Raw genomic sequence first — 12,714 nt, 5'->3', positions numbered from 1 at the left:
AGGGTCACTCAATGACTCTCAGGTATGAGGGTCTTACGTGTGCTTCTGTGACTTTTTTAGTTGATGTTGCTCACATTCCCTCGGGACAAGGACAGAGGCAGGTCAAATGTCACTGTATTCATCCCAGTGGAGTAGTGAGCTATACAAAGAAGGGCCTGGAGCCAACCCAGGCTCACATGGCTTCCTGCTACAGAGAGAGAGAGAGAGAGAGAGAGAGAGAGAGAGAGAGAGAGAGAGAGAGAAATGTGTGTGTATGAGAGAGCACTTAGTGTGTGTGTGTTTTCTTCCACACACGCCATATACATGAACTAATGAAAATAATAAACCTTAAAATTGCCAAAAGCTGGATAAAGTCTGGACTAAGTTTTTGTTAGTTTATTGTGTTAATTAATTTTGATGTGTGCCACCATTTCATAAGATGTGAATATTAGTAGAAACTATGAAATGCACACAGAACTATCTAGAAACCTTTGTTTAAGTCTAAAATTATTTTAAAATAGACCAGGTGTTTATTTATTTGCGTGTAGCTCTGGCTGCATGGAACTCTCTATAGACCAGGCTGGCCTTGAGCTCACAGAGATCTGCCTTCCTCTGCCTCCCAAGTGCTGCGTTTAAAGACATACACCAGAATGTCTACACTTAGAAAGGGTTTCAAATGAAAGTAATCCTTGTAAAAAAATCTTTCAAGTATATTTTCAGAAGTAATTAACATTTTATCTATATTAGAAACATACATCTAGATTTTCTTAACTGGTAGATTTTAATTAAATGAGCGTAGCCTATACTGAAGTGTTTGAAATGAGTATCTCAGTTTTAGATTAAAATGTGTTAATTGCTTTTTCTAATGTATTATAAGACATTAATTTTAATAAATTAATCCTACAAAAAATTAGGAGAGAATATTCCCTTAGCAGCCTCAGAATAAATTACTAATATTTTTTAATCTTAAAATTTAATTTTTTTATTTTTTTTCCCAAGAAATGTGTTATCAGTAAGTGTGCTGTGTGCCTCCACGGACAGTCTTTTGGTTATTTTCTGGGCGTGTTTTTAAGATTTATCTCGGCACTGCCCCAAAATCACTTACCACTGAGATAATTTGTGAAATGTGTTGGGCATGGTCGAAATTGCTCTTAATGGCCTCAGACTGCCCAAAGTGTTTCCTTAAAGAAATTTATTGGTGATATGTTGGAACTCAGAAGTCTTCATTTTCTTTTCTACTATTACCTAAACCCTTATACTGAGGGACTTTTCTTTTTTTCAACATTGGTCACCAAGTTGCTAGGTGAAGCAGCAGCCCTGATCAGCAAACCTTGCAGGCCAGGAAGGCTGATCAAGTGTGTGTGCCAAGATGAAGGAGGAGCAGTTTGGCTGCTGACCTTCGGGCGTTGCAGTGTCTGCTTTGCCTGCAGGTCGGGTTCTGGAGACCGAGGAGGAAACTGGAATTCCTCAAGGCTCAGCGCCCCAGCACCCAGTCTCGGCTCTCGAGGCTGAGGCAGAACTATAATGAGCTGAGCCTGGCTGCAAAGAGACACTGCGACTCCCTGCCTCTGAATAAATGTAGACTTTTTTAGTGGCCAGTGAGTGCTTTTCAGAACCCTGGGGTGATACTGCCGTATCAGAAGAATGATGAAGGTGTGGCAGATTTGGGGGAACAAGATGAATCTGAGGTTCTAGGAGGGATTTGTTGAGAATGGGAAAGGAGTTCTGCTATTAAATGAATCCTGAAATCACAAGCAGAGTGATTTCTACTCTCATGGCAGAATTCTGGGGTTCTCTGGGGAGCCCTCGTTCCTCCTGCCGTGGTCCAGCACAGTGAGTCCTCATTTCCCCTCTGCAGGATGACTTACTGTCCCTGAAGGTTGTGAGTGTGCTGCATCATCTCAGTATCAAAAGGGCCATCCAAGTCCTGCGGATCAATAACTTTGAGCCAAACTGTCTTCGGAGACGGCCGTCTGACGAGGTAGCATCTCAGATAAGAAGTTTGCACATGTGAGCTTGGCAGTCCGAGTGTGGCAAACTTAGAACCATTTTCTCTCAGAACCTACAGAAAGAATTGGTTTCCTCAGAGCCCAGATCCAGATTCACTGACTTCTGGGCTTTTCTACGTCACTCCCTTTTGTACCCATAAAGGTTCCACTGTGTCACTGAAGCCAAAGTTGTTTTCTGCTTACTCTTGCTTCCTCCTGTTCATGGACTATAGTTTTTACTGCCACCTCATAGGGTAAATATCACTGTAAATGTTTCCTTTGCCTTTTCTTCCCCTGTATTAGGAAGCATGAAGCTGTGGCGTACGTTCTTTCAAGAGCAGTCCAATTAGCAAACACTTGTTTGGCTTTTTCTTTGAATACTTCATGGGACACCATGGGCCAAGCCTGTTAGACTGAGTGTGCAGGTTTAGTACTGAGGCCCGTCATTAGCATCTAAAGTGTACAATTTGTGTTTGTTTCCACAGAGCAGTATCACCCCATCTGAGGTCCAGCAGTGGACCAATCACCGTGTGATGGAATGGCTGCGCTCTGTGGACCTGGCAGAATATGCCCCCAATCTCAGAGGCAGTGGTGTCCATGGGGGACTCATGGTAAAGCTCTTTCAGTCTGAAATTCACTGCTTGCCTGGTTGCTTTCCTTTAGTCTAAAGGGTGAGCAGTCTTGGTCTGAAATCCACGTTGCTTTAAGATCTGTCAACTCTAGTTTCCACGTCACAAGTAGAGAATTCTACACCTAGCCGTGATAGAATGGCTCTGCGTGCTAGAAGACTTGCATCAAGTCATCACGAGGCCACTATGTGCATGTGAAACATAAGGGGGTCTGTGCTGGAACTCGGATTCCACCCCCAAAGTGAGTCATCACTCCATGCTGACAGTCCAGACTCTGAACACTGGTTCCAAGCATTGCAGCAAAGGACACTCATTGTACATGTCTGTGTTCAGTAATTCTGAGGTGTCCCCAGCCCTCCCAGGGTGTGCCCCTGGATTTCACTTGCAGAGCATTCTCAGTGTCTTTCTCTCAATTAGGCTTAAGCTCATTTCTTCTTGTTGCTCCTCACCATTGAGTGACATCCAGCCGTCTCTCATGCGATCTTGGCTTTGAACTCCTGCATAAACGCGGTCTGCATTTCCGCACTCTGGTGGTCCATGAGCAGTTGCTTTCAGAGGCAGCGTTCCAAATGGAGTTGTGCTACCTCTGTCCCCTGAGCCCTGGGGACACACCACCTCTCTCTGGCACAGTGATGCCTAAATTAAAAAAGTCAAAGCTCAGAGCATGGCTGCTCTCAGGAACCTCGTTTAGTTCTCAGCACCCACGTGGTGGCGATAAGAACCTTTAACTCCTGTTCTGGGGCACCTGAGACCTTCTTCTGGCCTCTAAGGACACTGTACACATTCAGAACACATACGTACATGTAGGCACACGCTTTTACACATAAGAAAAAACTTTTTAAAAAAAAAAAGGCTGTTGATAAAGCTATTGGGGATTACCCGAATGAGCGATTTTTGCAAACTGTGAAGTGCCTTGATTTCAACTGTGTATGAGCTATATGATGCTTTTTACCATTGTTTTTTTTACAGGTCCTTGAGCCTCGTTTTAATGTAGAAACTATGGCTCAGTTATTGAACATTCCTCCAAATAAAACCTTGTTGCGTAGACATTTGGCTACCCACTTCAACCTTCTGATCGGTGCTGAGGCCCAGCACCAGAAGCAAGCTGCCATGGAGCTGCCAGATTATGTACTGCTCACAGCTACTGCCAAAGTGAAGGTTGGTTCGGGATTTTGGGCATTTAATCATCACACAATGGTGGCAAAGGCCCAATTATTCCATTTTCTAAGGTGTACTCATTCTTAATGAGTTTTAAATGTCTGTATGCACACATCTCTATACATTTCAAGACCAGTTAAGGGGCCGCATGTCTGAAAGGCTCTGCTGAAGTCATTTGTGTTATTAAAGCTGAAGAAGATGTGGTCAGCTCCTGTTGCCGGGGTGTTGCCGATGCTGAGGACTCTGATGAGGGTCCAGTCTGCCACTGTAGTGGTTTTGCTTTTCTGGGTGGACGTGGGGTGAAAATAACTCAGCAGAGAACACGGCCCGGCAGGCCCATGGCCTGGGCTTGATCCCAGTGCTGCCAACAAGCAAATGGACCAACAGGAAGGCTTCTCCTTGCACATTCCTTGCACACTCAGCTCGTGTGGTTTGTAAGTCAGAAAAAAATCTTCTTAAGAAGAGAGTCAGCTCTCCTCCAGCCGGTGGGCAGCTGTTGTCATGACGGTTGAGCTGTGCGGTTTCAGCTAGTGCAAGATCTACTCGGGACACTGGCAGCACTACACCAGGATCCAAAGGAAGGTCTTCTGGTTTCTTAACATAAAATGTGAGTCAGTATTCCTTTCCAAAAGGAACGCTCTGCAGAGAATCCGGACTGTCCTCTATAAAAGAAACCACCAAAAAGACAATTGGAAGAAATTCAAACAAAAAGAATCTGCTGTGCAGTCAAATTCCCTCGGGCCGTGGTTGGTGCATCACCCGAGGATACAGTGGCCAAGAGGAATCAGAAACCAGAGGTTAGGACGCTCAGCGAGAGCAGGCTATCAGGGCTGCCTAGAAAACAAAGAAGACAGCAGTGGCTGCTGCCAAGGCCCCACAAAGGCAGAACCTAAACTAAAGACTATGAAGATTGCTGCTCTCTGGGCCGGTGGAAAATGCTAACTTGATAGATCAGACTTTTAAGTAAAGATTCATCTCTAACTCAAAAAGGAAGAGAGTCAAAAACAGAGGTTGTGATACCTGCCTGTACTCCCAGCATGCAAGAGTCTGAGGCAGGAGGACTGCATATTCAAAGTTGGTCTGAGCTATACATAATGGCCCTGGGTGGTTTCGCTTGCCAAGGTGTGAGACTTGCACCAAATTCAGACGACTGTTTCTTCTTCTCTTTTGAGATACTCCTATATTAACTTGTCTGGATGTAATATTTTCACATCCTCAGTGTTAAGACAGTTTATGCATTCTCCTAGAAATACATGCTGAGCTCTCTTTGTTTCTATCCTGTCTGCCTTTGAATTCCTTCTCCTTGGGGACCGTGTACTGATTAAGGTGACATTTCTCTCCTAAAGATCAGTGGACTCTCTCCGAGGGCATCAATTCTTTTACCACTCACCAGTCCTTCTATGAAGCACAGCAGGCAAACAAAATAACCCCAACTATACCACCTGTCTTCCCTTCCTGGCTGTCTCCTTCCCTCTTCTTCACCCAATGTGGGATTAGACCTAGGCTCTTTTTTTTTTAAAGATTTATTTATTTTATGTATGTGAGTACACTGTCAATCTCTTCAGACACACCGGAAGAGGGCATCATATCCCATTACAGATGGTTGTGAGCCACCATGTGGTTGCTGGGATTTGAACTCAAGACCTCTGGAAGAAAATCAGTGCTCTTAACCACTGGACCATCTCTCCAGCTCCCTGAACTTGGCTCTTAATCATATTTACCTAGTGCTCTACCACTGAACGGTATGCTCCAGTCTGCTCTTTCTTTTTATTTATATTGGGTCATGCTATTACTGAGTTACCCAGGCAGGCCCGTACCACAAAGTCCCAGTGAGGACCACTGTCTCTTACTTATCTTGGACTGAATAGTCTTGCAAACTTTGGCTCTTCCCTGAGAGGAATTCTATTGTGTTAAGTCTGTCTAATCCAAACAAAATATTTTGACATGGTCAGCCTGTGGGCATAACAGTGAGATTAACCTTTTGAGTTATACCAGAATCATTTATGATATTCGGGTGCATTGCTACTGTGTCTGGGGGTTGCTTCTGGCTTTCTCGTGATAATCTGATCATTGAAGTTGCTTCTCCTGTGTGGTGAGGTGAATAATTAACTTATAGATGTAATTAGTCCTCTGCCATAGGAATTTTATCCTATCACTGGGTGTCTTTTTGTTTGCTTTTATAGCCAAAGAAACTGACATTTAGCAACTTTGGGAATCTGAGGAAGAAGAAACATGAAGATGGAGAGGAGTATGTCTGTCCAATGGAGTTAGGCCAGGCATCGGGTAGCTCCCAGAAGGGGTTCAGACCTGGCTTGGACATGCGTCTGTATGAAGAGGATGATTTGGACCGATTAGAGCAGGTACGGTGCCCACAGTCACGCACACTGTCACCGAGGAGGGGCACTGTCTTCCCGTGCCTGAAAACAAAAATAGCAAAGTGTCCTGAGTAGCTGCCGATGGCTGCCTGCTTCCCAGCACATCCTCAGCACCTTGATTGTGGTGTGCTTAATTGTGGGTGCTGTTTGGAGACCTTGAAAGTGTCACAACAGGGAAGCTGAGGCACAGAGCAGGCACAGACCTGCTCCTGCTGCATTCGATGCCACGTGCATTCTCTCTGTCTAGACTGTCATTCAGTGATCTGTACTTGTGAAATTATACGGATGAGCTTGTCACATTGTGGTCTGTTCTTGGTAGATGGAAGACTCAGAAGGGACGGTGAGACAGATAGGTGCGTTTTCTGAAGGCATCAACAATCTCACGGTGAGTTGCAATGTTATTCTAAAAGCACCTAAAGCCACAAACACCTGCTCGTGTGTTGGAGGCATGTGGTGAGCCTGGGGCTCTGTGTAACTCGGTGTCCCTTCTTCTTCAGCACATGTTAAAGGAAGATGACATGTTTAAGGATTTTGCTGCCCGCTCCCCGAGTGCCAGCATCACAGATGAAGACTCCAACGTTTGAGCAGAGCACCTGGGCAAACGCCAGGAGCACACATGTCATTTCCAGCTTGGTGTCTCAGATAGTGTACACAGCAGGTGACAGATTGTGCATTGTTTATTGTTCGGACTTCTGCTTGCTCAGAAGGAGAACTGTAACGTGGGAATGGTGCCAGTTCTGAGGATGTTGACAAAGAAAGAGACTGGTGAACGGAGGTGTGCTTCTATTTAATGTAAAGTCTGTGACATACGCCATCGGAAGTGTTGCATTTACGGTTGGGTGTTTCCCAGAGTGCTCCGCTCACATCCCCAGGAGGGAGGCCGGGCCTCACCAGTGTTCACTGCAGCTGAGCTGAATGTGCAGCTCTCCAGAGCCGAGTGCCACCGAGTGCCACCGTGTACCAGCAGCACCCCGCTTGCCTCTCACTGTCTTATTTTTATATTTTTCTAAATGTGTGTATATACAGCATAGAGAGAGCAGAGCCTTTATTTTGTGACACGGGATCAGAAGAGTACAATGAAGAAACCCCACATTCTCAATGAGCACATACCAGCTGATTCCTGAACACAGCAGAGTCCCTTTTTTTCCCTCCACTGATGACTTTTAACAGTGTTAACCAGTCAGGCTAAATTCTACATGATATATACTTCTTTGGTTCCCACAAAAATTGTCGAGCCGTTTAGAGCTTGAATTTTCATCTTGACTCCATTTTCTTTATAACAAGGAACGTTAGGGTGTCACCACCTCAACCTGAGGCCTTTGGGTGCACTCAGAAAGGTTTTTGTTAGAATGGCTTTGGAAAAACAAGAAACTGAACAGAACCTTTACATGCTGAGTTTCCTACTTGTTTTCTTTGCTAGGCTCATCATTATGCTGAACGCAGGGGTCCGCCCAGCCATGTTCCATCCGCTGTTCCTTACACTCAGACTGTCAGCTGATGGGGCTTCGTACAAGTACTTTAAAGCTGCAGAACATTTTCTGTTATCCTGACCAATAGCTTGTTGCTTGTGTTTTCTGTAACACAAGGCCTCAGGGCTTTTTGTAAAGAAAATTGAAAGCTACAAAGCAGCTAGCTATGCGGTGTTGTGAGCATGAGTGTTTCTAGCAGTGGTGGAGATGACCTACTTTTCATTCTGGGCTGCTCAAAATGAGACGGCCTGTGTTCCAGGCAGGAGCTTCCACACTGGGGGGCGGGCGGATGGTTCGGTTTATGGTGGTGGTCCTGGTGATAGATAGCCGGTCCTTTTTAACGCTCTGCAGGTTATAAAGCTGTTCACTGTGAACCTTGTAACACTGCTGTTCATTTCTAGTTACATTATCAGATGCTAACAGTGATTTTCTTTGAGGGCTCCCACATATGATTTCAAGACATCATTGGCTTCTTCCTGTATTGGGGTTTTAGTTTAACATGGATAAATATCACCATTTGGAAAGCTCAGTTTGTTCTTAGGACCTGGTTGAAAATACCAGCAGACTATTACAGATGCCAGATATCCTTTATTACGGACAATGCAACAACTGGTGACGTGATGAGTTAAGAACGTTTGGTTATATATTTTATTTACAAAAGTATTATGCAAAGCTCACATTACCTTATGAGAAGAAATAAAGTCAATTGATAATTGCCTTGTGTTTTGTCATTATTCAATGTTTCTTTGTTCAGAAAAGCAAAGTCTTCATTTCTGATGAAAACTGTAACTGATTTTTGTGTGTAAACTTGCACGTTTGATTGAGTTTGTTTGAATCAGACACATTGAGATCTCTGCTTACGAAGTACGTGTAAAAAGAAATGCCAGCAACCCACCTGGGGAAGGAAGGGTCAGAACAGGAAAAGAGAAGGAACCAAAAGAGACACAAGCTTGTAGACATTGGTTGGAGAACGTAAGATCCTAACCCGTGCATTCACATACTGATTTTATTTTGACTCGTTTTTGGAAACAGGAGCCACATCCAGGAAGAGTTTACCAAGGATCAAATGTAGCCCATGCATAACCTGGAGTAGAACAGGTGTTTTGTGTGAAATTGTCATCTGTCACTTGGCAGGCATCGGGAATCTGTGTGAGCACAACACACCCAGTTGACAAACTGGACCCTCCCTCACATGTTTGTCTAGCCTCAGGTCTATATGGCTAGCCACACCAAGGAAGCTGTGACATTAGGAAGCTGGTGGTGGCTTTAACAGGCGTGGCTTCGCTGAAGAAAACCTGAAAAAGAGGAAGTTCCCAGTGACATTCACATACTGGATAGCTAGGAGCAGCGTTTACTGGGTATGAGAAAATGGGGCAAAAGGCCTCACAGGTAGCTCCGAAGGACAACCAGGAGGTTCTTGTCATGTGTGAGGTGGTCAGTGCCGCTATTTCCCACGCGGCGCAGAAGCTGAAGGACTACCTCGGGTTTGAGTACCCACTGAGCAGATTCTGCCTCGCAGCCAGCTCACTGACTGAGATCTTCCTCGTCCACTTCATTACTTTCTGCCAGGAAAGGGGAGCTGATGAATGGCTCACCACCACCAAGATGACCAAACACCAGGCCTTGCTGTTTGGAGCAGACTGGATTTGGACCTTCTGGGGACCTGATAAGCAAATACGGCTTCAGGTGGCAGTGCAGACCCTGAGGATGGCTTCTCTCCCTCTGAGGGACTCCAAATCCTGTGAGTCAAGGGAAGAGGAGTCTTGGGGAAAAGGCAGATTTGATAAGCTGGAAGAGTTCTGTCACTTGGTAGGTGAGGACTGTCTGGGTCTGTTTATCATCTTCAGTGTGCCTGGAGAACCGAAAGCCATCAGAGGTGTTGTCCTGAAGAGTATCCAAAAGGGGATGGTGGAGAGCCAGCTGCCAGGGCGCAAGGCTGTGGAGCAGTTCATGCTGGAAACAGAGGCTTGTGTCTCCATCAAAGAGCTGCTGGGGAAGTGTCTGAATAAAAGAGATGGGCTGAGTGACATGGGCAAGGTTTACATCCACATCCTCTGAACTGAGCCTGCTGCTGCGACCAGCCTGTAAGATGAAACAGGACAATCCCTGGCACAGGGTCATCAACACCCTATAATGACTGAAAGTGATTACTTGGGTCAAAACTTGCTAGCGTCACAATTATGGAACGGAAAAAAAAAAAAAGCCTAGCTGTGTGTTGGAAAATTTTTAATTTGGGTTTGTTTATTCAAAGCTAAAAACTGGGAGAGAAAATGATAAATTATACATAAAATTTGATTTGGAGGGAGGGGAGGTTGCCTTTGAACTAATCACAAGCATAAAATGTTGCGGCTGTAGGGAGAGAAACTGATCTTCAGGTGGGGTGGGGTGCCAGCTTTGGTTCAGGACTCCTAAAGAAAACTTCCCACTGCTTGCCCTCTGAGCCCCACCTCCACAACTACTCTTTACCAGCAACTCCACACATAAAGGACTTTCAAAGGATGTAACGTTGGGTTCAGCTGGATGTTAGCTTTACCATGATTTACCGAGTCACTTGTGAAAGAATTCCTTGTTGCAATACGTGTATTCACAGTAAGGAATGTATTTTCTGAACACAGCAGTCATATATTCTAAAATGTCTTCCTGGGGTTTCACAACATAAAGAGCAATTGCCATTATTTATTGACCTCATGTTGGGACCAGTGCTTTAAATATATTATTATAGTTTGCCCATAAGGCTCTAGTAAGAAATAGGTATCTGGGCTGGAGAGATTGCTCAGTGGTTAGAGCACTGACTGCTCTTCCAGGGGTCCCGAGTTAAAATCCCAGCCACCACATTGGTGGCTCACAACCATCTGCAATGAGATCTGATGCATTTTTCTGGTGTGTCTGAAGACAGCTACAGTGTACTTATATATAATAAATAGATCTTTTTTAAAAAAAAAAAATACAGGTATCTGTTTCTGTTTGTCTACAATGTGTGTAATTCCCAAGTCATGAGCTGTTAACAAAAAGCCAAGTCTCCACTTACGGCTCCAACTCTCCCAGCAATACATAAAGTGACCACAAGTGCTGCAGTCACAAAGGTGTTTACCTGTGAGGAAGCTCGTTGTTGTTGGTCTCTGCTTCACCCCTGCTCCTTAGCTTGTCCCTTTGCTGAATCATGGGCCATGCTGATGTGATGGCGCAGTGATGTAATCCCATCCCTGGGGAGGCTGAGGTGACATAACTGAATATGAGGCCCAACCTGGGTTACCTGGTGAACTCTGGGTCAGCAAGGTCTACCCAGTGAAACTTGTTTTCAAACAACATGGACCAAATCTCTACAAACCTACCCTCCAAAGCCTTCCTCCCCCACCCTCCCCACTCTGACAGGAATTCCCATGGCCTTGGTCCTCTCTGTGTTTGGGAATCTAGGGCTCTTGCAAGGCTGGGTAACATCATTGTAGGTGAGATGGTAGCAGGTAGCATACTGGATGGCCGTTTCAAGCAGTACATTTGATGTTACAATCTGTCTCACTGGAACTTCTCTGTTCTGCATCATTTATTTAGAAAAGCTCATTGCAGGCCACCAAGTCTATACAGGACCGCTGTCAGTAGTTGAAGAAGGGATGAGGTCAAACCTGAAACCAGTGTCTCCCTATTTCCATTCACTTATCCCAGAGCTGGTTTTTCTCTGATTGCACGTTCCTCCCTTCCAACCTATTCTGGGGCTCAGGCATCTAGGTACAAATACCTAGTGGGTTACCAATACTGCCTATCTAATGGGCTCTCCCCTGTGACTCCTGACCTCTCCAGGCCATGCTCCCTTCCCTGGGTACTTTGGTAATCTCTTTTGCTTTGTCTCACCCCTGCCCTACTGTACAAATACTTTTTCTTCAATTAAACCCCTGGGATGTGCCATGTGATTTTTTTTCTAGATCCGTAATGCCTCTGAGTTTTTCCATTCAAAGGTTAAGGATAAGGGAGTGAGAAAGGTGTGGTTCGTACCTGCGCTCTGGAGATGGAGGCAGAAGAATTCCCATAAATTCATATCTAGCCTGGGATACAATCTCAAAAACAAACAAGAAAAGATGGCAATGCTTATCCTTTAGTGCTGCTGTGGGTCACCCGAAATCCAGGCTTCAGTCTTTAGCACTGACTCAAGTCCACTGCGTCCCTCCCCATCCAGAAAACAGGATGTGCGGAGAACGAAAATTGAGGCTACTTCATTATGGGCAGAACCTAATGAAAGCCTGCTCCTCTCTTTTGCCCACTGAGCCATGAGTTCACATGTGAATACGCCTTGCAAATTTAAGTAGCAGTGCTCCCCAAACCTCCTGTGAAGAGTGGCCGCACAGACAAGTCCTGGAGAAAACGGGTAGAATTTCTGTAACCCCTGCGGCATTTCCCTTTCTTCCAGAAAGACTTGAGCACACAGCTTCCTCTGCCTTGCTTTTCCATCCTTGAAACACGTATTTAGCCTGGAGCCCTCTCCTTAAGGAAGATAGCATAAGGAAGGGTGAGAAGACAATCCTACCCTGGAAATTGGCATGAGATACGGTGTTTAATATTGCAGTAAATGAGTACCAGTATACACCAGTACTTATGGATTTAACTTTAAACACAGGGCTGAGGATATGGCTCTGGTAGAGGGCTTGCCTAACAAGGTGTTCATCCACTAATACTGCTGAATATGAACATTAAAGAACATGGAACACCAATAGAAATGTCCATTTCCCCTCTCAGATGGTACAGTATTGTGATGATTAATCACAAATTATTAACGTATCTGGATTTAAAATTGCCAAGAAAACACACCTCTGGTGGGTTGCAAGTTTGGAAGACCTACGGTGAAGGTGGGCAGCACCATCCCATGGGCTGGAGCCTTAGACTGAATAAGAAGAGAAAGTGAACTGAGCACCTGCATCCATGCTGCTTTCTGACTGTGGAGGCTGCTCATCACCAGCCTCAAGGTCTTACTGCCATGATGCATGGCTCCCTCAGACTGAGCTAAAATAAAACCTTTATTCTTTACGTACTTCGGCCAAGCATGTTGTTACACCACTGAGACGTTACTGCAGGATGTAGCGGCATAGAACACACAGCAGCGTTTACCTGGTATCCACTGCGCATGTTC

At 45.1% G+C, this 12,714-nt stretch overlaps 2 protein-coding genes across 9 annotated transcripts in view; both read left to right on the top strand.

Moving 5' to 3' along the window:
* Positions 1-8,313, top strand: part of PPFIBP1 (PPFIA binding protein 1) — a 126,278-nt gene extending 117,965 nt beyond the window's left edge. For all 8 annotated transcript variants that reach the window (XM_080913693.1, XM_080913697.1, XM_080913694.1 and 5 more), the window contains 6 exons: positions 1,838-1,960; positions 2,453-2,578; positions 3,566-3,754; positions 5,938-6,114; positions 6,449-6,514; positions 6,627-8,313. In XM_080913693.1, coding sequence (XP_080769819.1) covers positions 1,838-1,960; positions 2,453-2,578; positions 3,566-3,754; positions 5,938-6,114; positions 6,449-6,514; positions 6,627-6,713 — 768 coding nt within the window. In that variant the 3' untranslated portion in view covers positions 6,714-8,313. The remainder of the gene's footprint in view (positions 1-1,837; positions 1,961-2,452; positions 2,579-3,565; positions 3,755-5,937; positions 6,115-6,448; positions 6,515-6,626) is intronic.
* A 142-nt stretch (positions 8,314-8,455) lies between these two features.
* REP15 (RAB15 effector protein) lies at positions 8,456-10,470 on the top strand. Its single transcript, XM_080914980.1, has one exon. It carries the CDS (start codon positions 8,967-8,969, stop codon positions 9,654-9,656), a length of 690 nt encoding a protein of 229 aa, XP_080771106.1. The 5' UTR covers positions 8,456-8,966; the 3' UTR covers positions 9,657-10,470.
* The last annotated feature ends 2,244 nt before the right edge of the window (positions 10,471-12,714 follow it).

The sequence above is a fragment of the Micromys minutus genome (assembly GCF_963924665.1).
Source record: "Micromys minutus genome assembly, chromosome: 3".
Taxonomy (NCBI): Eukaryota; Metazoa; Chordata; class Mammalia; order Rodentia; family Muridae; genus Micromys; species Micromys minutus.
Note: the sequence above shows the minus strand (reverse complement) of the source record. Positions and strands in the feature narration are given on the sequence as shown.